Source organism: Chanos chanos, chromosome 3 (assembly GCF_902362185.1).
Source record: "Chanos chanos chromosome 3, fChaCha1.1, whole genome shotgun sequence".
Taxonomy (NCBI): domain Eukaryota; kingdom Metazoa; phylum Chordata; class Actinopteri; order Gonorynchiformes; family Chanidae; genus Chanos; species Chanos chanos.
This window is the reverse complement of record NC_044497.1, coordinates 46,937,417-46,962,073: the sequence shown is the minus strand read 5'-3', so window position 1 is coordinate 46,962,073 and position 24,657 is coordinate 46,937,417. Positions and strand designations below refer to the sequence as shown.

The 24,657-nt window shown below is 39.7% G+C and overlaps 2 protein-coding genes across 3 annotated transcripts; one reads left to right on the top strand and one right to left on the bottom strand.

Moving 5' to 3' along the window:
• The first annotated feature begins 134 nt into the window (after positions 1 to 134).
• dnajc21 (DnaJ heat shock protein family (Hsp40) member C21) lies at positions 135 to 10,801 on the top strand. The gene is made up of 12 exons (XM_030768864.1): positions 135 to 508; positions 1,556 to 1,649; positions 2,194 to 2,317; positions 3,346 to 3,474; positions 5,135 to 5,439; positions 6,073 to 6,233; positions 6,761 to 6,857; positions 7,336 to 7,494; positions 7,860 to 7,908; positions 9,068 to 9,234; positions 9,336 to 9,420; positions 9,549 to 10,801. Exons 1-12 carry the CDS (start codon positions 412 to 414, stop codon positions 9,705 to 9,707), a joined length of 1,626 nt encoding a protein of 541 aa, XP_030624724.1. The 5' UTR covers positions 135 to 411; the 3' UTR covers positions 9,708 to 10,801.
• A 421-nt stretch (positions 10,802 to 11,222) lies between these two features.
• On the bottom strand, positions 11,223 to 24,386 carry agxt2 (alanine--glyoxylate aminotransferase 2). 2 transcript variants are annotated; one of them, XM_030770058.1, is made up of 14 exons: positions 24,219 to 24,385; positions 22,618 to 22,706; positions 21,431 to 21,621; positions 21,173 to 21,296; positions 20,906 to 21,000; positions 19,565 to 19,658; positions 18,818 to 18,911; positions 17,684 to 17,784; positions 16,666 to 16,758; positions 15,895 to 16,027; positions 14,531 to 14,619; positions 13,948 to 14,097; positions 13,101 to 13,199; positions 11,223 to 12,137 (listed from the first exon to the last, which is right to left on the bottom strand). In XM_030770058.1, exons 1-14 carry the CDS (start codon positions 24,316 to 24,318, stop codon positions 12,036 to 12,038), a joined length of 1,554 nt encoding a protein of 517 aa, XP_030625918.1. In that variant the 5' UTR covers positions 24,319 to 24,385; the 3' UTR covers positions 11,223 to 12,035. The 2 variants fall into 2 exon arrangements, with proteins under 2 accessions (XP_030625918.1, XP_030625919.1); XM_030770059.1 differs by lacking the exons at positions 11,223 to 12,137; positions 13,101 to 13,199 and having other exon boundaries at positions 14,031 to 14,097; positions 15,895 to 16,026; positions 24,219 to 24,386.
• Positions 24,387 to 24,657: the final 271 nt, after the last annotated feature.

Below are 24,657 nucleotides of genomic sequence, written 5' to 3'. Positions count from 1 at the left end.
AACCGTTGGAAGGTGGTAATGCGCTACAGTCGCTTTCCGGTTCTCAAATAAATATCAGAAGAAGAAGATGACAGCGGCTTTGCTCTCTAAACCACATTGTACTCATGGACGCCTCAGTAGATGTGTTGCAGGATGTGACTTTAACTTACTTGTAAATCTGCTTTAGACTTACCAGTTTCTCAAATGTCGTTTATCTCCTTAGTTGTTTGTCACGTTTATTATTTTTAAAATTGACTCTGTAGTACCTGACAGCGAAGGCAACTAACGTTAGCTTTTACAGAGAGCTCCGGCAAGCGACAGTAGTAACTTAGCATATCATTAGGTGGGTACTAAGAGCTAAGGTAGTGGCTAAAATTCTGGATATCTATATGAAAGTCATCTTCATTCTGTGGACAACCGTGGGAGAATAAAATGAAGTGTCACTACGAGGTGTTAGGCGTCAGTAGGGACGCAACTGATGATGACTTAAAAAAGGCCTATCGGAAACTAGCACTGAAATGGCATCCAGGTAAGCCATGACATACTTTATACTAAGCAACTGTTTTAAACTTCAATCGGAAACCACATCTTTTTTGCTGCTTTGTGTTAAGGTATCACAGCTCAAGCACTTTATGTTGCCGTCAAGTAAAGCAATAGGAATAGCTAAGTAAGTTGTTGTTTTGTGAGTCGTAAAGGTTATTAATTTAACCTAATTTAGCCGGTGGTGTAATATACGGCAGTCTGAAATGTACTCCAAATGCGATCATTAAGGCCTAAAAGTCAGTCTTTATATTCAGGCTGTCCTGCCAAGCTTAAGCATAGTCTTGGCCTTTTATGAAACTTAAGCTTGAAGAATTTCACAGTTCTGACTTGTTTCAACAAATGGTGCACAGAGAGTTGTTATGCCAGAAAGTAATTCTCTGTTAACTGCATGTTTACATATAATGTGATAACCATAATATAAATTCATGATTGTGTATAGGTCCTTTGATACAAGAGGACAAAATTACTTGTAAAATACCAAAAAGAAAAAAAAATTTAATCGGAACCTAGGGAATTCACATGGCCCTACTCAACTTAAAACAGATAGGCAATGATCATTTTGGAGAATGTAAGTGAATAGAGTCTTGTGCTTCTGTCTTATTCATAGTCAGCTGAATGAAGTGATGGTCCACAGGAGTCTATGATCTTTGGTGAATTGATTAAGGCTGGGGGGAAAAAAAAGAGTGCTGTTTTTGAATGGGATTGCCTACCCCAGTTTTACACTATTACAAGTCACCAAACTTGTCCACTTTAGGGCAGCGATTGTCAACTCCAGTCCTGGGGGCCCACTGGCATGCATGTCTTTGTTTTAACTCAGGACTGACACACACCCGATTCCACTGATTAGTTAGTTAATATATCATCGAGCCCTTGATTAGGTCAATTAACTGTTATGATGAAGAGTTAAAAGAAAGACGTGCAGGACTGGAGTTGAGAATCAAGGGAATGTTTGGCCCAGGATTATGTATTCTCTGAGAGATTCTTTATCTTGTTATGTTGTCTTTTGTTGAGACACCTTTGTTTTATTTTGCAGATAAGAATTTGGAAAACGCTGAAGAAGCAGCAGAACAATTTAAGCTGATTCAGGCAGCTTATGATGTCTTGAGTGACCCTCAGGAGAGAGCTTGGTGAGGATATCATCATATTGCGGTCTGACAATGTCCTACATAGTAACACAATTCTCCTCCTCTCTTCTTATGCAATGATTTTCATCAAAAGAGCTTATCTGGAGATTTGTTGTTAATGCTATCGTATTAATGAAGTGTGTGCACAGTACATAAGGTACAGAGATTACATTTACAGCTACTTTAATTGCTTACGATTTTTGCCTTGTCTTGTCTCAGGGGATTTAGTTCACAGCCCAATATTAAACGGCCTTGTTGAGTGACAGCATGATGGATACTCCTATACTGTAATTGCTCGCAGCAGACCAAGTAGAGAAACAGTATTTAATGTGACATTTGTTTTGTTTATACTGCATTTTCATGCATCATTTGTGCTTTAGTTATGTTAGCCTGATATCTAGGTGAAAGTGTAATACATACATTTCCATTGTAACTGTATTACAGCTTATATCATAGACAGTCTAAATTAGGACTATACTAAACCATTTTTTTTTTTAAATATGTAAACAAAACTGTCAGAGTTCATAGTTGTTTTTGATGTTCTTAGGTACGATAACCACCGGGAGGCGCTACTAAAAGGTGGAGTGACTGGAGAATACCAGGATGATAGCATTGATCTCCTGCAGTATTTCACCGTCACTTGTTACTGTGGTTATGGAGATGATGAGGAGGTGAGTGCATGGACATCTTCAGGTGTTTCTCTCAGTAGTTAAGAATTAGGATCAAGATCAGGCTAACACGTTATAATGCACTGGATATTGTGTTATGTTTAATCCATTCATTCATCTCGCATGAGAATGTTGCACATCAGAGGTCAGTGACTCTTGGAAGGAGAGACATACTTGTAGGGTTTTTTGTTCCAGCCTTTTGAAAACACCTTTCGTTGTAGCTGGGGTATGAAGATTATAGCCAGGTGTGTTTAAGTTGTCCCAGAATGTAAACCCGTTAAAGTACTCTCAATGAGAAGGGCTGTCTTTACATGTTAAGTTTGTTCTACATTGGGCTGTACTGCTATTAGAGTCCACCAGAGAGCAGTACAACCTTATGTATGATGGATACTTTCAAATAAATAGAAACTCAAAAATTACACCCAGAGTGCCAAATTAACTGAAGGAAAGGAATAAATGATAGAATGACTGTGACGCAAAGCCACTCCCAATGCCTAGGCCTTACACGTCAGTCAAAAGGCATAATGAAAAGAAAGAAATGAAAAAAATAATGGTTATTGTAGTAAATTAGAGTGAAAGAAGAAAACAATACTAGATGAATGCCTTGGTACATACTGATATTTTGGACTTTTTGTAACAATTAATTTGTTAATATTTTTATTTTTTTCCCCCTTTTTGACACTTTTTATTTGTTCTTTAAACCCATTTATTTCCTGATTTATTTAGACACTCTCAAGCCTCACTATTAACCCTATAATTCTGATAACGCATTACTTCATTACAGTACTACTGCAGTGTGTGGAAGGATGAGGAATTCCTTCTCGTGTAGAGATTTTGGATTGAACGACCCTTCTGCAGTCATTCATAAGCCGTGTCTATATGATTTGACTGAGTCTCTATTCAGTTATAATCTTCATATGTGTCTTGTTCCTGCTTCTGTCTTTTCTCTTGATTTCTTTTCGTTTTTCCCCTCAATGCCTCTGGGTCTTTCTCTTCTTTCTTCCCTCCTTTTTTCTCTCTCCTCTCTCTAGGGCTTCTACACGGTGTACAGGAATTTGTTTGAGGCCATTGCGAAGGAAGAGATGGAACACAGTAAAGGGGAGAATGAAGACGAGGATGAGTTTCCCTCATTTGGAGACTCTCAGAGTGACTATGACACTGTATGTACTCATATGACTGCTGTGAAATTCCTGTGAGGTATATCTTAATGCTGTTTTTTCCTTTTAGATTATGTTTCACACCGTTTCTTTTCTGGTCCAATACTAATACAACCCGAGGCACCCCTTGATTTCCATTCGGAGGGCTGTTTCAAAACATTTCAGACGTTTTTGTCTAAATGACCAATTTCAGGTCTTGTACTAATTTAAACTTTGTTTTGATGAGTTCACCTCTATTAGTGGGATTAGGTAACGTTTCCAAATTTACGAGCATAAATTTTTCAGTGGAAAATTTTTTATGAAACTTAATGGAAGTTTTCCAAACCGTCATGCACTCCAAGTTTATACTGATGTGCATTAGTGAACATCAATTTTGTTCTCTCAGTCCAGAGCTGAAGAGGCTCTTAAGTCCTGAGCCACATTGACCGATCACTGGGGCCCCGCGCAGGGCTTTTCAGTCTTACCATCTCTCAAATGGAATTCTCAAGTGTTTGTCTGCTCGCTGTGACGGAGCTTAAACCTTTGCGGATCGTGGCTGAACCCTCTTGCATTGTAGGTAGACCATGAGAGGTTCTTAGGGTGTATCTAAGGCTTGTGTAGGTCATGGAAAATGATAGATGGCCCCCGGCCTTGTGAGGGACTGTATACGAGGTATTTATATTGGACGGGAAACACTGTGGCTACATAATGCTCATAAAGGCCTTGTTCCATGGTCACAGGTATTGAATGAACAAAACAAAGTGGAAACAGCTGAATGAGAGATTTTGCGTCTAGTAAAATTCCATTGTTTTCTGTTTAAAAAAAGCTTTGATGGGATCTTGGGTTTGGGATGTCATGAGAAACAATACTTATATGAATACAGGGTTGTACAAGGTTAAATGCCAAACTACATTACCAGTTTAGGCTAATAGTTCGTTGTGTTATTGTTACTGTCCAGCCAAGTGAGAACAAAATTTAATGGACAATGATTCTCTGTCACCACATCAGTAAATTTTGACTTGACTTGCTTGCACTTGGAGTTTATGTTACTGAAAAATGAAATCAGTGTTGTGCCAGGATGGCATTTATTGTTTTGTTTGAAGACTGTATGCTAGAGTTGGACTTGGTAGTCTACACTCTTATTTAAATCTACACAAAGTTATTTTTTTCACTGTATTTATTTTTTGATTGTATTTTGGTATTACTGAATGCCATTTCTAGCTTTCTTGATTGCGTTTGTTATATTACTAAATGGAAGGACAATGTTTACTTGAATCTTGAAGAGGATACTCTAAACCTAATGAGTACTGTTAACTGTCAGGTACTTCAAAGCCACATGTACATTATTCTGTGTTGAACAAATTCATGTGTGAATGTACATAGGAGCAAAAAGGTTCCACTTATGCTTTGTCAAATATTCAGGTATGATACACAACATAGAACATTATTTTAATTGAATGTGAGACCATCAAGCACTATTTATTGTTTCCGTTTTATCTGCATTTGTTTAACTGTCAGTATTATTACATCAGAGCAATGTGCAAGGTAGCTCTCTCTCTCTCTCTCGCGCGCGCGCACACACTTATTTTATACATTAGAGAAGTTGATAATGTTACTGGTCTCCTAAGTCAGGGCTGGTTTTTATTGATTAACACTCATTTATGAACCTCTTCTCTCCTCTCAGGTTGTGCATCTCTTTTATGCGTACTGGCAGAGTTTCTGTACACGGAAAAACTTTGCATGGAAGGAAGAGTACGACACTCGACAAGCATCCAACCGCTGGGAGAAGAGAGCTATGGAGAAGGAAAACAAAAAGACGAGAGAAAAGGCCAGGAAAGAGAGAAGCGAGTTAGTGCGGCAGTTAGTGGCCTTTGTGCGTAAGCGTGACAGAAGAGTGCAAGCGCATAAGAAAGTTCTGGAAGAGCAGAATGCCGAGAAAGCCAAGAAGGTGGAGGAGCGGAGACGGAAACAGAAACTCCATCAGGCCAAGTCAGTGATCAGAGGAGGACCTACCTTCTCTCTTTCTCTCTCTCTCTCTGTCTCTCTCTCGCTCATATTTCCCATTCCATTCTGTTTATCATTATTGCTTTCTAATGGTATTTCTTGTTTCTTCTCTTATAAAATTGTGGGGGTTTATATTACTGTGTTGTTGCTTCACTAGATCCCAAATTACTCATCACTCCCTTTTGTATCTTGTTTCATTTCCTCTTGTTTGTGTAACTGGTCTCATGCCTTTATGTTCTCTCACTCCCATCTCTGCATCTTCCTGTGTGTGTGTGTCAGTCTGTTTACTCATCTGTCTCACTCATTCATTTCTTTGGGGTTCTAAACATTCTGCAAAGTTAGAAGCTGAAAAGCACAACTCCAGTATTAAAGGATGACGCCACCCCTCCGTTCTAGTGAACCCACTTCTCCATAATTCTATAACTTTCATCCCTATAGCATGGGGTATTACAAATGCCTTACATTTTGGAGTGAACTGTCTATGTATCTCTAATGTATGTTGTTGTGTATGACCACAGATCATCAGTTGCCAATGTGCAGAGGGTGGTTGGTGTATGTATTGTGTGTATCGGCGGTGAAGGATATTGTGTCACGTGAATGTGTTGGTCGTCTGGACAGGCTGGCAGAGGAGTATAAGGAGCAGAGTTGGGCGGCCATGTCAGTGTTGGAGAAGGAGCTACAGCACATAGAGGCTCAGTACGGCCAGGAGTTTGGAGACGCATCAGAGAGCGAGGAGAGCGTCGAGGACGGGCCGGACAGAGTGGACCACGGGGGAGGAGGTCGGTAAAAATCACCCACGTAAAAGAAAAAAAAAAAGCATGCTCGTACTCTCTCACATATGCCCGCGATTCAGACCGCAGGGATCAGAGAGGTCAGTTAAAAATCACCCACGCACGGATGCAAGCGCACGCAAACACCTCAGAATAGAGTGGACCACGGAGAAGGAGGAGGAGGAGGTCAACGACCATAATTCTCAGACACTCGCACACAAGCATGCGCATGCTCGCACTTGCCCTCAGTACTCTCCTGAAACACTTATGCCACAGCAGGTCACCTCTTACTCATTCTCCACTTATTTGTTTCTCTTTCTCTCTCTCTCTCTCTCTCACGCATGCGCTCGCTTCCAAGCATGCACACCCACGCGTACACATACTTTGTGCCTGACACGTATAATTGACATACAGCTGTGCTCCCTTCCTCTCCATACCTCTCTTTTCCGCTCTGAGACAAAGTGTTAAGTGAAAACAAGCAGCGATGACCGTGAGAGATCTGAAACGAATGTGACTTGTGTGTTTCTGCTCCTCAGACTCCACGCAAGCAGATGGTGCCGCCGATGACGTCGATGGCTATTATGACGATCTTTACTGTCCGGCGTGTGACAAATCCTTCAAATCTGACAAAGCGTGAGTTAAGAGCCGGCTCTGGTTCCCGCATGCACGTTCAAAGCTACTCTGGGTTCACCGTTCAGTCTGCCTGCCCTGGAACATGCTATGACCGTGATTGAAACATGTCAGTGCACACAGTGACAGTGCTGTGAAGATGTAGAAACAGTCATTTGCTCAGGTGGTTTTGTTCAAGGTTTTTGTTTAAATAGAATGTGGCACGGGGAGCCATGTGAATCTCAAACTTGCAGTCTGAATCACGTGACTTTTTGAATTGCTCAGAAAAAGGTATCTGTCATGGAGCCATGTATAAATATTGCTTTGATGAATATTCCTAAGCTGTTCTATAGAGTGACTTTATAGATATTCATTTCGTGTCCTTATTGCAATCATACTACAAGCATCTGATTTAAAATGTTCCTCTTGGTTTCAGTCTTCTTTTGTGCTTAAGTTAAGAGAGACGGGGAAAGTCTTGATTCATGTCCTTTTCTCTCGCCAGCATGAAAAATCACGAGAAATCAAAGAAGCACAGAGAGATGGTGGCCTTGCTTCGGCAGCAGTTAGAGGAAGAAGATTCGTTAAGTCTGAACTCTGGGGAAAGGGATGGAGAGGATGAGGAAGATGAGGAAGAAGAATCAGAGGACACACCAAAACAAAAGTATGAGGAGTTCATTATCATTTTAGATAGTATTTTTAGTTTGTATGTTTTTTTTTTTTTTTGGCCTGGTGTAAAATTATTTATAAAAATGTTAACATGCCTAAAAATATAGCACAACTGTATACATAATCATCGGGCAAGACATCAGTCTTAAAAATGGATCTCAAAATCTTACTTCATGCTTTTTATAAATATTTTTGTGGTCTGGAGTAAAATTATGCGAACAAATTCTGACAGAACACTTGTGTAGAAATGTAAGAAAAAACATGTACACATCAACAGCTAGGTTGCAGTATTGCAGTTTTGTAAAGAAAAAAAAATTCAGAATGGTACTTATATATAACTTTTTTTCTGTGACGTTACAGGCTCTCCAGGAAGCAGAAGAAGAAGAGACGACAGCAGAAGAATATATATGTGAGTGCCTTTTCTGTCAGGAGCTCATGTCCATAAAACAGACAGCACATTAACGAGTAAGATTCAGTATATATGAGAGAGAACAGTACACCTGTGTATTTAAACGTTTTATTTAAACTTGAGGTATTTCAATCTGATGTGTGTTAGGTATTTCAGTGTGATGCATCTTCTGTAGACTTTGTGGGACTAAGAAAATTGCAATAGTTGTATACCCTTGGATGGACAGGAGAGGAAGAAGTAAAAAAAACAAACAAACATAAAATGAGTTGGAGAATGCAAATTTTTCTGTCCCTGTCTTCTCCTAATTTGTGATTATAATCTATAAATATAAGCATATGTAGTTCGTATGTCAGGATAGGAAAATTCATAGTACCTCCTGCTTTGCATGGCAGTTGATAAGGGTTACATTAAGTAAACATTTTTTTTTTTTTTTAAATCCAAACAATATAATAGCTCTGGTCTACCCAACACTGTATACATTTTCTTTGGTTGCTTAACTTGTAAAATTGATTGTTTGCTCATTCCATTCAAACTCTTGTTATTGGCCTCTCACTTGTAGTGCTGTAGAGTCATTCAGTTCATGTTTGGCTTTAGTTATTATAATCCTATGCATTCTGATCAATTTTATCAACTGATAAAACACTTAAAATTGTACCCACATTCAAAAATTGTGGTTCCTCTAAGTACTGCATAGATTCAGCCTGATGACACACTAGCAGAATCCCTCACTGCCGGCTCTGGTTGCCTGCATTTGTGTGGAAGCTGAATGAGCCAGCGACATTTTCACACCCATAAAAATGAAAGGGAGGCGCAGAGCAAGTCGAGGTGTGAGAGAAAAAAGAGCCATATGGCCACTTTATCTGAGGTGACATATCATGGATTATTGATGAAAGGAAACGTGTCATTCTTGGTAAGCTGTTTACTTAGGTCGGTGCCGATTTAACTAGATAGCAAGATATTATATTATACAATAACATGGTTTTTTTTTTTTTTTTTCCCTTTTCCTTTTTTTCCTTTAAGTCTAATCAAACCATGTCTGTATTGGACTGAAAAAGCACTTATCATTTAAAACCAGTCAGTAGTCTTTAAGAAAGAGAATATTGAGCTGACAGTGTGGTGGTTTTTTTTGTTTTTGTTTTGTTTTTTTATTCCTCTGTAGAACTCCACTGAAGAGCCCGAGGCTGAGGGTCCGGTCCCAGAGTCCAATCTGGAGACCCCACCCCCACCTGCACCAGAGCCGAGCAGCAGTGAGGACACCCCCGACCCCTCTAAGGACGCTGGGCAAGGTGTTGGTCAGGAAGGACTGGCCACGGCCAACAGTAAAACGTGAGATCTCTCAGCACCTTTGTGCTTATGTTTGTAAGATGATGGTTGGGAGTTTTTTTTTTTGCATATTCCCATCTTCTGTTATTTAATTCATTTATCAGCTCTGGAAAGACAAAGGGGAAGAAAGCTGGGAAAGAGTCTAAAAAGAACACCAAACAGCATGGAAGTGGGGAATCAACCCAGGAGGTATGTACCGTGTATATGTCTGTGTGTTGACTTGCTCATCATTGCTCGTGCGCTGTTGCGCTGCACATATATTTATATCTAATCTTTCATTTTTATGTCGCTGATATTGTGTTCTCATCCACTCCTAGCAGAGAGAAGTAAACCTGCGTTGTGTGACGTGCCAGTTTGAGTTCGCCACCAGAAACAAACTGTTTGATCACCTAAAAACAACAGGGCATGCCACCGCTCTCATGTCCAACGGCCCCCCGCCAGGCAAAGGCAAGAAAGACAAACGGAAGAACAGATAGCCATGGCAACAAGGAAAGGCATTTAAGACTGAACCAACCAGTGACCAGGGGGGTCTTTTTAAGAACACTCGACCAGAACAGAACTGCACTCTGAATACACCTGAAATGTCGTGACTGGGTTTATTTTAAATGAAATGCGTGACTGAACATGAGAGAGTGAGCAAGAGTAAATGAAGATGTTTGTAGTTTTGTTTCTGTGCATGTTATGAAACACTCAGTGGCCTGAAGGTTAAATGGTTTACAGACGGATTCTGAGTATTCACTAGTATGAAGAGCCCTCATTTTCAGGTCACAGCTCATATCTTTGACCCCTAAAGACTAGACTCAGGATTGCCAAAGCTAAGCTGATCGTTAAGGAAATAAAACCTTAACTCTCTTATGCACAAATACTGTATCACTGTTTGTATTGACTGCACGTTGGCAGTCCGTCCGTGGATCTTGGCAGTCATTAAACGTTTATGGTGGATATGTCAATACATGCCTAATCTAGCTGCTGCGGTTATCCGATTGAGTATCCAGCGGTTTGGAGTGACCAAGGGTCTATTATTCAGCGCAGTGCAATGTATGGAGAATGACTAGATAGAGAGACTTGCTGCTCATTGATGGTTTGAGTGCCTTGAGCTTACTCCAAACAGAAGGTAAGTATGTGCTTTAATTAATGTGGTACATGGGATGTCACAAACATGTCATACTAAACCTGGAGATGAAACTAGACCCTGACTGGAATAAATGGCAATAATGCATCAACAGGCTTCCTTTTTGCTCTGAATTTCTTTAGTGTGTGTAGTCCCCACACTCTTGATTTAAAGCGACATTCATTTACCAAGTTTAGCCTGTTCTCTCAGTATTCTATGGCTAATTCAGTACGTTTTCAGTAGACTCAAACATTAAGAGTAATTCACAAATAAACTAATTAGTTTTCACTTATTCAAGAGCCTGGTTTGATGAACAGGAGATTGGGGAGAAAGTCATTAGGTCCATTACACAATTATTTTTTTCCCCCATTCGTGATCTGACAAACTTCATGTGGTTCTTTCGCTGCCTAAGGTTAGGAGCAGCCTCTTGTGAACAAGGACATTTATTTATTGCTTTCCATGAATTATCTTCTGGAGCTTTAAGAGATGGAGCAGATTTGAGGTCTTTGGTTGGTAGACAGCCTTTTATGCTGGCGGAAAAAAGTCTGCTTTTGCTTAGACTGACACCTAAGAAGTTTAAAAGACGGTCAGGTTGTTTTTAAGCTTACTTAGAGAATGGAAAGATCTTATATAGAAGGTTAAATTACCAAAGAACTAAACTGTCCCTTAACCTCTAATTTAATTTTATCTTTTGATGGGGCAAAAAAAAGAAAAAAAGACATTTGTCCTGAAATGTACAAATCCCATGTGAAGCATATGGTAGTGGGTGGAGATTTTGACACTAGGTTCAACAGGGAATAGCAATGAGTGGAAGCTAGAAAGGCAAAAATATCCAAAAGTACTTAAAATATGTCAGGATAATAACAAATAGAAGACAGAATGACATTAGCGCCTGTGGTTTATTTTAAAATTTGACAAGAACATTAGTCAGAGAAGCCTTATTCTAAATATTTAGTGTGCATCTTACAGGTACAGCTGTGGTTTATGGGATCCATCTACTCTGTAGTCTATAACTGCTTCTTTCTTTCAAGGAAACTAATAATCTTTGTCACATCCAGCAAACTTGACCAGTTAACAATAACACTGTGGGATATGTCATTTCTGTTAGTAAGCTAGATATTGTTTGAATCTTAGTAATAAGGACTTTGATAAAGTGCTTTAAAAACGGAAGTAGTATGTTCTATGTTACTTATTTTTTTATTAGTTAATTATTATTTTTTTTGATGCTGTTCTTTCCAGGTCGTGATAACATGGCAAGGAAAGTGTTGTTTAAATGGCCAGTGCCCTCTCTACAGTACTCCTGAATTTGTCTTATGTCGCAGATCGGCTCTATGGCAACCTTACTGTTTTAATGTTGCCATAATAAAAACTGTAGTACCTGACAAAAAGAATGGATCGTGTGAACCTTAAGCCTTTACAGGGCTTACTGCTGATGACTGTTCAAGGGACAGCTCTTCACATAATTCCTCTTTTGGTCAGATCATCTGCAAAGTGATTGAAGCAATTGGTGTTCTATAAACAGTGTTCTTGTACATCCTTATAAGACTTAAGACTTACTAGTTAGTAGAATCACACACAGAGAATCATTCAGTAGTAGTTCACAGTGTAATGCGTAAAATTAAGAGACAAACTTCTCATCCATTGTAGTGGTTGCGAGAAGTGTTGAGATTCAGAACAGATGCTCCCTTCGTTCTCAATGGCTCTCCATGTAGTTCTTTACTGCTTTATCGAAAACAGCCAAGAAGAAGTCCGCATCCTCTTTTGTAATGCACATTGGTGGTTTGATCCTGAAAGTCTGAGCGTGAGAGACATAGAGGTGTGAGTTGGAGTTTTAACTGCAGCACATGTTTCTAACAACTCCTATCTCCTCAGTATCTCTTATATGTGATAAAATGCTTTAGATAAACGCTTTTCAACCGGGAAGTTTGTGACCCCCTAGCTGTTTGTGTCAGTACTGTAGACAGTTTGTGAGACAGTGAGAGGAATGTAAATGTCAAATTAAACTCACTTAGGTAAATCTCGTTTTACTTGACATGATGCCATTAACAGTGTGTACACTGTAAACAAAAAGCCTTGTCTGGGGTGCGTTGCATTCAAGTCCTTCGTTTAATTTGGGCACTATGCACATGAGGTTTGAAACACAACCGCGAGGACGCGAGACCTTGAATTCATTACATTAATGATTTTGAAATTGATGACTAGCGGTTGATAATCGAGGTCAAGAAATCCCAAAAAAATAAATGATCCCCAGACAAAATGTTATGATGGTAATGGGAAGAGCGATATTGTCTGGCGTGTAGCAGCCCAGTAAACTGGTTTGACAGATGAGTAATAATGTTTTAGGGTTACACTGGGAGCGCCAAGTGGCGCTTGTCACATGATGCTCCGCTTCGCTTCGGCGCCAGTGGGCGTTGGGTTTAAGACTGGTCTTAACTTGGACTCTGTGTTCTAGTCGCTCCAAGGCTTCTAGTACATCTTTAGCCTGCGCTGATTTCTCTCTCTCTCCAGAATACATAGTAATTTAAAAACTTCTACAGCTCACTTCTAAGAACTAGCAAAGCCATTTGTCTGGACTTGAGAGTGGATGATGACGACAACATGTTGTTATGTTTGTAAGAGAGATGGTGTGATAGTACCTGGAAGTGGCAGAATGCAACTACATGCTTTACATTCCTCTCAGCTGAATGTGCCTGTACAAGTTTGGCCCTTGGGCCCAATCCAAAGAAACTCTGATGGGATTGCTAGCTTGTGGACCTACCTGTCCGTATATTCCACCTTTCCCAATCAGTACACCCATGTCCTTGGTATCCTCAAAAATTTGGGACATCGCTTCAGGGGGAAGGGGGTCTTTGCTCGCCTGGATAAAGGCCACATGAAAGGAATAAATGAAAAAAAAAGAAAAGATTGGGAAACACAATAAAAGTGCATGGGTGAGTCTCCTTACTGCTTGGGTTTTCTGGTTAATCATTTATGAATTTTTGCTCCATGCCCTTTGGGATTGTGTGTGCACAAACACATGTACACACACACTCACAATGAATGCGAAGCTTGAATTGTTTTCCAAGCGTATCAAAACCTTCTAATCATTAACTATTTACAGCTTGGATTAAAGCCTATCTTTTCACTGCGGTTCGCATGTGATCACACTCCCCTTAATTACCCAAACATAAGAAGACATCCCAACAAATAAAAACAAAGCAGAAAAAAAGGTCAGACATGAATCTCTTCTAATCTACACACAGTGGAACACACACCTAAATCTGTGTGACACAGCTGCAAAACAGCCAGATGTTCCTGTTTATTAATTATCTGAGCTCAGGTAGCCAGGCAAGCTAAAGACATCAATGCAAAATGTAACAGAATTTTCTCTGCTGCTGTTGGTGTTAATCATCAGCCTTACCTAAAAGTTCATGGTGATGGGATGAAGCAGAAAAAAAAGCTTTAAGTGGCATAGACCAACACACAACAGTCACGCAACAATCTGAATTTAAAAGGGTAAATGGTTACCTAATGGCTGAATGAGTCCACTCTGTTTGTACAGATACAATCCTCAAACATCCAGTAAAAAAAAAAAAAAGACCTGAACCAAATCCAAGCATACTTACTTTATCTTTAACCATCTCTACTCCGATCTGCAGACCTTTTCCACGGACATCACCAATGATCTCGTACTTGTCCCGGAGTTTGGCCAGCTCAATCAGTAGATATGTCCCTACCTCTGCACTCTTCTCCTGTGTCCTGTCTTCTTTAATGGTCTATTTGGAAGAAAGAGAACGTGTCTGGCTGGATCATAACTCAGTTAATTAGCACAATGTACCTTACCAGGTTGGATATCACATTTCATTTATTAAATGGAACTAATTTAATAAAGACAAGATATGATAGCCTTTGTTAGGTACTCAGGAAGTACCTAAGAAAGTGCATGAAAATGGAAAAAAAAATGCACTCTGTTTTTTGTGTGCTAACACAACTATGTGGATACAAATTGGGTTTATAAAAGTCATAATTTGTACACAATTTTATTATGTGTTTAATGGCTAAACTATCTGGCCTGATCTATTGCACTGGAGGTATATGACAAAAAAGGTCACATTATACCAAAAATATAGTGGAATATACCTTTAAAAATGCAACCTAGATATAAATAAACACATTTCTTTTATTTTTCTGCTTCATTTCCATACTCACATCCAGCACTGATGAGGCAATAGCACAAGCAACAGGGTTACCACCAAATGTGTTGAAGTGAACTCCTTTTGCAAAGGAACTGGCAATCTCTGTAAAACAAGAACCATTGTTTCACCACAATAAGAGCAGCCCTATAACTTCTGTAATGAACCAGCCTTTGGAAGCACGACTGTATGAAGAGAATTACACAAAGGAGCCCGCTATTCACAGAACAATTTCAAAAGCTCTCCAAACAGCTTTTACTCATCTCTGCTCCTCCTCCATGACAGAGAGGAACAGAATAGATTGCCTCTTCAGTTCATTAAGACCCAGGGCTTCTCTCTCCTGCTCTCAGTATCCACAGAAAGGATGAAACAAACAAAGAAGAAAGAACAGTAAAGCCCATGTGACTGGAAAAGAGAGAGAGAGAGAGAGAGAGAGAGAGAAGCAGAGAGAGAGAGAGAGAGAGAGAGAGAGAAGCAGTAGTGGCTCAAGGGTCAATTGAGTGAGACTGCAGAAGGACAGCCGGGGCTGTCAGCTAAATTTATCATAGTATTACTAAGGACCATAAAGCAAATGAACCATCTAAGGACGATGTTTCGCATTTGTATTCACTCAAAAATAAAACTCTGAATCAATCTCTCTCTCTCTCTCTCTCTCTCTCTCTCTCTCTGTATGTGTGTACGTCTGAGCATTTGTGTGTCTGTGTGTGTATGTGTATATGATGGCAGATAAGGCTCTCTGGGGTATTATGTACCTTATCTCTTCGCGAGATCAGATTTACATTGCAGTTTCCTAGTCCACCACACTCCTACAGGTTTTAACCGCTTTTTCCCCCATTCGCTTTTGTTTACTGTGTGACTTTCAGCTAAACCCGCATGTACCCGATTACCTGAAGCAATTACTGTACAGGTAAGCTCACAAAAAGGAGGGGGCAAGCAATCTGCCCCTTATCTCTAATTCCATAATAAGCATTTCCTATAAGGAGTTTTGTTGGCAAAAACAATCAGCATAATATAGAACTTTGGTTTATCACATGGAAACATCACAAACAGTCACTGTGTGGCACTAACGACCTGATGCGCTCAAGTTTATTTGTATAGCGCTTTTTACACCAAAGATTGTCTCAAAGCAGCTTTACAGTGATCGGTGCCTAAACCTCCAGTGAGCAGTGTCTGCTGTTACAGTGTCAAATGTGACACACGAAACTGATAAACTGATAACTGATAAAAAAGAAAGGAAGAGCAACTTTAGGGGAAATTGTGTGAAGAATAAAACTACAGACAATTCTCCCACATTAAGGACAGTTTACAAGAGAAAAATTCAGAAATTTGCGGTTGTCAAGTCCACATGATGCGATACACTAAACAGAAAGCAAGACCAACCTGGGGTGGTGACGAGAGCACCCATAGGGAATCCATTTGCGATTCCTTTCGCCATGGTAACCATATCTGGAATGACATCATGACCTTGGAAGCCCCAGAAATGACTTCCTGTACGTCCAAATCCTGTCTGGACCTAGAACGAAAGAAGAAACAAAAGGAATAACGTTTGATGACATGCTAAATATCAGTGACGTATGACAAAGAACACTGATCACCAAAGTGTTTTCATCTTTTCAGCTGCATGACCACTGAAACGTCGACCGACTTAATCTGTAGAAAATCTCATCTCAGGGCATTGACAGATGTGTTGATTTACAGACTATTAAACTAATCCCCTACCAGTCATTTCTAAAAGTAAGGTCTTTCCCTGACATGAAAAGATGAACAAATTAATCGTGCCATCTACTTTCAAAAATCGGTAAATGAACTGAATCTGCAAGCACCATGGGGAACGACCCTATAACAAGTCTTCTGAATAAGGATTTAATCAATGACTGAAATGCACAAACAAGAGCCCAGTTTGTGTTAACAGATGATTAGGGTCTGCACATGATTGATTCATTTGTAACAATTGAATGCATCAAAACTATGTGAATTAGTTTGTAAGTTAAAAGGAAGTCGGTATGACAATGTCTAAATAAATGTGGGGTTTTTTTTTTAGTGCTAATGGTTTGTTACAGGTGGCTATGCACCCATTCACACAAGTAACATCTGGCACAGTAGAATGAAGTTAGCCAAGTTTGTATATATTAGAGGAAGATATGGACTCACCTCATCTGCTATGCAGATTCCACCTCTTTCCCGCACAAGTTTGTAAGTCTCCTTTAGGTAGTTTTTGGGATATTGCACAGCTCCACCCACACCCTGTGAAGAAAAAGGGAACGCTTGAAAAAGACAGGAAAACATGTGCACCTGCATTATTCAGCATAGTTCCAAGAGAATTAAAATGTAAAAAATAATAAATAATAAAATAATCTGACATGTCTGATAACTCTCTCTCAAAAAAAAAAATCGATAAGACCTACACATCCGACAAATAAAAAAGACATTATACGAACAGAACAGAGCAGGTCTCTTGGCTATGAATTTATATTTGCAGCCAATGTTTTCATTATGAACCTCACATATTCTTCAGCTCATTTATGCTTTACAACAGATTAGAGAAGCAGATTAGATCACACATGGACTGTGCAGACTTGAGCTGTGCGATGAAAGATTTACTTGATGACATTTCCATGCGTGCTCAGTGTGCTTGAAGATGCCATAATTACATACTGCTACATTACGTGTGTGAATACATAAACCAGCCACTTCTTGTTGGATGTGAAAGTGTATCTGTGAATGTCATTTACTGTATATGTGCTCATTATATATACATATTTATATATATAAACAAACTGTGTTGTGTCTGTTGCACAATGTTCACAGTTTTTTAAAGTCTTGCTGTATAATATATGCACAATCAACCCATCACTTGATGGAGAGTACTGTGTAATGTGAATAAAAGAACAGAGTGTAGCTTTCTTGTTAACCAATGGGATAAAACCGTCCATGTTTTTTCTTTGATATATAGTCTGCTTGAATGTTTCAACTAAGCTGACATCAAACGTTGACTGACATCATGTTAATGGGTAGTTAGAGATAGTAATTTTGCATTGCTATGACGACTGGCTTTCTTTTATCTTTACAGTGCTTGAATATGCAGCACCACCACTAAGAATGCAATACTTAGGGTATTACTTAAGAATCCACTAGAAGTAATCTGTATTAGTCTCGGTATATGGTGTACCTGGATGGGTTCCCCAAAAAATGCAGCAATGCGACTGGGCACAGAGGTGGCAAAGACCTCTTTCAGTTGACCAATGTATTTGTCATTAGCTTCACAGTGACCTGCAAATAAACTGAATGTCACAGAGTAACACTGCTGTATACGTTTCATGTCTGTTATGCTTTAGGAAGAAACTTTGTCTTAGCTTTGTTTTTTATTGCCAGAGACTGACAGCTTCTGCTACTTGAAAACTCACATGATTAATGAGCATTTTGACAGTTTGAAAGCAAAATAGGATTGCCCCTGGATATAAGTGCGCTGAAAAGCAATGAAGCTGAAAGAATTCTGCGAATATAGTCAATGTTTAAAAAAAAAAAGAAATCTGGCCCTTGTCCTTCAGCCAGACACTATCATATATGTTTACAGCTCAAGTGAAGTAAAGTTTCTCAAGCTGTCATTGAAATGAGGAACAGACAGAAGGTATGACAGCAGAAACAACATTAGATAAGGCAGATGAGGAATGTTTTATGTAAAGAAAAAAAAAGATGATGGATCTTCTCAGTGAAGAACAAAACAGGTAAATTTTATGAGGACACGCAGACATTTAAACAATGACACACCTGTGAAACTAGTGTGCTGAATCTGTGTAAAAAATTTATGGAACTTTCAAGACCTTTATAGAGACATTCTTCAAGGAGCATGTCACACATACGGGTATGGTTATGCAAGCCAAATATACTGTGTGAGTGTGAGTGTGAGTGCGAATGTGTGTGTGTGTATGTGTGTGTGTGTGTGTGTGTGTGAGTGAGTGCAGAGAACCTGTGGTAACTTATGCGGCTGGAGGATTGTCATGCATTAAACCATGGCTAATGTGGCACATGCTTTTCACAGAAGAACAAACAGAGTAATGATTAAACCCAAGGAGAAGCTTGTTTTAGCCACTGGTTCTACTCAGCCATCATGTGTCCACGTGCCTCTCTGTAAGAGATCACTGTTTGTGTGTGTGGCTGCACATGTGCTCTTGTCTCAGCATCAATGTGTGTGTGCATGTGTGTGTGTGCATGTGTGTGTGTGCATGTGTGTGTGTGCATGCATGTGTTTCTGTCACCATTTGTGTATATGTGGCTCTTCCAGTGTGTGTATGAGTGTATGCACCTGGGGAGCAGCTGCAGTTTCGGATGGTTTGGACAGGGGAGTCTCTACAGTGGCTTCCTCCCCATGGTCCTCTGAAAACATCTGGGCACATGGTCTGGAACGAGAGGAGACCGGACAGAACTGGACTTCAATGTACGCCTTTCACTAAGTTACTTATCTTAAAAGTTCTGCTGAGTCGCCTACCCTGAATTCTCAGGACTGTCATGTTCTAATCTGATTCATCTTATCACCAAGCCCTTTACTTGACTGATCATGTGTGTCAAAACCAGGTAGAACAAAAATGTCCACTGAGCTGAACGTGCTCACAACAAACAGAATGAAAATTTTAATGCTTAGAAACCTCTTTGAAATGACAGGGACAGATGAGGAGCAGGGCTCAAGACCAAAGTGTTAAAGAGTAATCCTTTGTTCTGTTTAGTTTCAACTGTATCTCTGTCACTCTGCCATAACTGTATCACATGGTTACATTAAGAAAACAAATCACCTGTCTACACAGGATTATACTTGATGTATCTTTGCTAATACGGATACAGCATGTGTGCGTGGGGACATGAAGAATGTTCCATGAGATGGTGCTCAAACTTCATTAGAGTGACAGTAATAAGGCAGCTTTTGTCTGGAGTGAAAACATGGTCATTATTCACGTTCCATTTTCACCTGTGTAATAGGGTCTGTGAACTGAGATCAGGGAATATTGCATTACAGCAGGAAGCAGCAGATAATGTGACTGACAGGCGAGATACGTACATTGTGGCAGCCCAGGCCGGAGGGGGTGGGGTATTTGTAGGCTGAGTTTGCGGTCAGGCCCAGTGTCTGAGGACTTCCACCATGATATGATCCCCTGTAAAAACATAAATCGTTGCCAAAGCACTGTTAAATCTATATCCTCACCCATTCATCTTACTGATCTCTTATCTGTCTCCACTGATGTCAAATAAACAGTATCACACAATGTTGTTTCACAATAAATCACCTTCATTACGTATTTCTTGTGTTCATTTTATGTCATTTTTTAACATTTTTATATAGCTGTCATTTTACACGTTCCTTTAAGTGTTTATTTTTTTAAATCTTTGATCTTTCATTTTGATCTTTCCCCAAGCTAGAATGCACAGTTACTGACTTCCTTCCATAATTTTGACCCTAAGACTCACGCTTCCATCAACAGCAATGAGGCTAGCAAAGCCCTGACATGTGTGAGACGGTGAAACCTTTTCATCTTTTCACACTAAAAGCTGGGTGGTGTCATCAAGCAGCATAGCATGCTTAGAGGAGTGCTCTATTTGTGAAATAGTAGTCACAACCACTGGGGCGCCTGACCACCACTGACTGTGTGTGAACTTCAGTAACACTAGCTAACTATCTCAACCGAGGCAACACAGCTGACCACAAATCTGCTGCTGTGGCACAGCAGGTGTTTCGAACTGCGAATCCCCGTACCCATGCACCTCAACCAAGCGTGTCACTTGGGAGCCCTAAACACGCGAACCTTACCATGGTTGTGTCCTTCGTCTGTTTTATTTATTTATTTATTTTTTTAATTACTTTGGCATATGTTAAGCTTTCTGGTTGCAAAATCGCCTGAAAGACAAACTAAGTCTGTGACCATAACCACATGTCTAAATGTCACACCCCCACTCTGATGTCATTCTTATGTCATGCTTGGGTTTTTTTTTTATATTTAACAAGCATTTTCTTGCCAACTGCACCTGGCTGGTTCCTGACTGGTTCAGACCGGAATGGCTACAGTCAGTGTCGTATATTTTAACAATTTAAATTCTTTGAATCCTGAGATACCAATCTTGATAGCTCTGAATGCTTAAAGGCAGGCATGCAGATTCAGACACGCGGCCATTTGACAGTCGGTAGCACCACACAGTCATACAGTATGTACTTAATACATAAAGAACAAAAACTATTTATCAATTTAGCATGTTCATTTTTCAGTGCTCTCACTCTTTGGAAGATCTGTTTTTAGAACTGCTTCAATGTAGAACTTTGAACCAAGAATGTCTCTTTCTTAGATTAGATTCTGAGAATCAGAGACAGAACACTTTGATACAGGTAGACGAAATCTGTTGTCTTTACCTTAGGGTGATGATATCAAAATTTCCCGTGTGGAGACGTGCCATCATCATGGCCAAGTCGTTGGCCTCTGAGCCACTATTTGTCAGGTAAACCACCTGTGGGGCAAAAACACATACACACACACACACACACACAGGAGATTACAGTTCCCCAGTTCACATAGATTACAGTTAGACAGATTTTGTGACTATAATGGACCAATACAGTGAGTTAACCAATGATAAAACCAGTCCAGAATTACAGGGTACGCCAAACCACACAGGATACCTTAAGTGGATCAGGCATGAGGGACGCCAGCTTCTCAGCATACTCCTGGATTTGAGGGTACACGTAGATGCTTGTTGTGTGCCAAAGTCGTCTCAACTGTCTCTCTGCAGCCTCCGTTACTTTTCTGTGATGATATGAACTCTCAAATAAATCTCTATAGCAACACTAACACTCACAATAACGGCATGAAAAAACGCAGTAGGGAAATATTTCAATCAAGATGCCAAACAGAGGTAAAATGTTATTCGAACTACTTACGGATGACAGTGTCCAACACTGACAGTGGCCACCCCTGCAAACATGTCAAGATAGCGCCTTCCATCCACATCCCATAACCACTGCATGTAGCCCTGGTTTATAAACACAGGCCTCTTGTAGTATGTTACCTTCATGGTCATGGGATTGCAGTTCCGTTTCCTGATCTCTAGCATCTGGTCCTTAGACATGTTCTGGAAGAAAGGGGGGATAACTTGTCAAACAGACACTGACATTAACCTTGGCTGTGCCTGAACATCAGACCATAGCTGAATCAGTGTTAAATGTAAATTAGTAATTTACTGGCTAAGCCAGAATGAGCTATGGTTAGCAATTTTGTATGGTAGATCAACATTCATTTTGCAAGCCACCTTAGTTAGTGCATCAGCCCTTAAAAATCCACCTTGTAATACTTCTGGCTAAAGTGGTCTATCTACAGCAAGGTTTTCTTTTTTGTTGTTGTTGACATGGGTTAGGACAACAAAAAGAAAAGACAACAAGCAAAATATTCAACAGCCACTTGTTTGCATTAAAGGGATACGCTACATAATTTCTAAATTTTGTGTTTATCAGTTGCCAGGAAGAAAAGGAATGGGAACATCTATGAGTCCTGTAACATGGTCATTCACTTGAATACAGATTATGAACAAAAGAATTTCGATAACTGGTTAACTGAGGCTAGACCAGAAGCTTCCAGGTCGTAACCAGTACACACAATTACATTCCACCAAGTATGTTATCATGTTTTAGGCCCATATGATTGATTTCACTGAAAAAAAAAAGAGAAAAGACTTTTAGGTTGTAAGTTTTTTCTCAGATGACAAAAATATCTGCAGTATTGACAACACTCACCAATGAAGGATGGATACTTTCAGTGACACACAGTCCGTGCTCTTAAAAATAGGGCAGTATTTATTTCAATATTTATTACCTCTGATAGCCAGGTCTGAAATGTGAAGGATTAATTCAGAGACTATACAGGGCACATCACCTTGTAATCTAGAGGGTTACTGTCACCTAAAACATCGTTCAGAGCATAAGTATCGGAGGGTTAATGAAAAAGGGCCTAATATTACTATCTGAGGTAGTATTACTTGAAACAGTATAGCTCACAGTATGACCATGGGGATTTATTTGTGCTTACTGAAGAAGTTGCAAATGATAAGTAATCTTAACCTCTGGTATCTTACCTGGTATGGTTCAGGTTTAAAATAACATGGGGGCATCTCTGGAAGATCAGGTGGCGGGTATTTCACCGCTGACTTCTGAAGCAGAGCTCCTGACCAGAGACAGGTTTAAACATGATTATAAAAATCCACTGAGACAGGTGTGCTGGTGTGAGAAGACGGACCTGGGAACCTTCTATTATTACCAGCTAAGCCGTAGGAAGCCCAGATTTGACACTTGTTAACCTCTTGGTGACCTCTAGGACTGAACTAATACATTAGAGGCTTGAATAATTTGTGAAAGAACAGCTTATACAGCTGTATAAATAGCATAAATAGAGAGGTTAGGGCATGACTAGGATTCAAACCATGAATCCCAAATGTAAAGGAAACTTTTACACTGTAAAATGGTCCATTGTATTTGCATAGTCTCATGTGGCACTAGGTAGCCATGCCGTATCCCAGCGCTCGTCTGTGAAAATCTTTTCACATATTTGTTACATGGGGAAGAAGTTTCTGCATGCATAACATGCAGAAAAAGAAAAATCTTCATATTTATTTAATGTGTAAAACTTTGGAAACATTTGTTAAATGTTTAAACAAATCATGTCTAAAAAGCTTTCACATATTAAACGTGAGATACAAATTTACTGAATGCTGAAAACTTTTCACACATTTCTTTAAGACTTTAAGATTTTAATGAGGCCAGACAGTACTAAATGTTATAATGTAATGGCACTTAGTTTCCTTAATGGAAAACACGCATTTGTGAATAACCTTTTTTGGCACATTTAATACCCACTACAACAGCTCTTTCCTCCTCAAAATGATGTCTAAGAGCGAGGTCGCGTTATCAGTTTCATTGGCTGATGGGTGATGATTAGATAACTGCACTCACGGTAATTTATGATTGTGTGATTAGATGGACACGTACGATGGTCACTGACCTCTGTCTACATTTACTTGCCCAAGTTCTCGTTAACTTTTTTCTATAAAGTAGGGAGTAATAACCTTGTGAAATCAATAAAACAAAAGGGCGAAATTTGTTTGCTCAAGTGAAACAAATGTATTTCGAGAGGCAATCAAATTAAAACATATTGTCATTGTACACAAAATCTGAAATGTATTGCAGACCTCCTAGATTAGCAATAATCAGTTCTGACGTTAGGACGCCGAATTTCACATAGGACTACTAAGAATGTCTAACTGTCAACTCAGTGTAGCCTCTGACACAACGCACAAAAACATATTAGGCAAATAGCAGCCAAGCAGCACGCCAAAAAGATGCTTTATTTATCCACGGAACGGTAAACATCCAAATCACAAGAGGTAATTTTTCGGAAGTTACGCAGATGCCGTAGGCCTACATCTAACCTATTCGAAGATGACTGGTTAGTGTGGTGGGAATGCACGATTTGACGTGTAGTACGTCAGTGAAAAGGGGACGCTGACAGCTGCAAAGGGCTGTAGGCAAAACTGCTACCCAGGGATTGACCGCAAATTTAAATACACGGGCATGATACGAAGCAGATGCAAATACAGATGCAAATTCAACGGCTTCCTAAATACCTCAAACTATTTCGCTCAATATCAAAGCACAAAAAAGCTTCACTTCAGATACTTACCACTTGGCCGGTGGAATTTGGCCATAAATTTCAAGGCATTCCAGGGTTGTGCTCTCCTAACAAGAACATGGCTGTTACTTAAAGTAAAAGAATTATACATTTTCTCTACCACTTCTGCGATGCCGTGTGATTTCAGAGAATGCAAAAAATTTTTTACTCAATCACAGTGATTTCTCCTCGAAAGTATCGGTTCGGGGCGGGAGCACTTGTAACCAATGGTAGCGTGGGGGAAAGTCTACTGCTGGTGTGCGGTAACTTGAGGTTGAAATGACAACAAATGTTTTTAGAGGCCACTTATGGTAGTTCAAACATAGTTATTTGTTGTCTTCACCATAACCAACAATGGCTCTTGTTTATTTTACAACACCCCTTTTTGCATAACTGAACAACTATCTTAGGGAATGATTGTCTTTTCTAACAATTCTGATTTAGTCTAAAG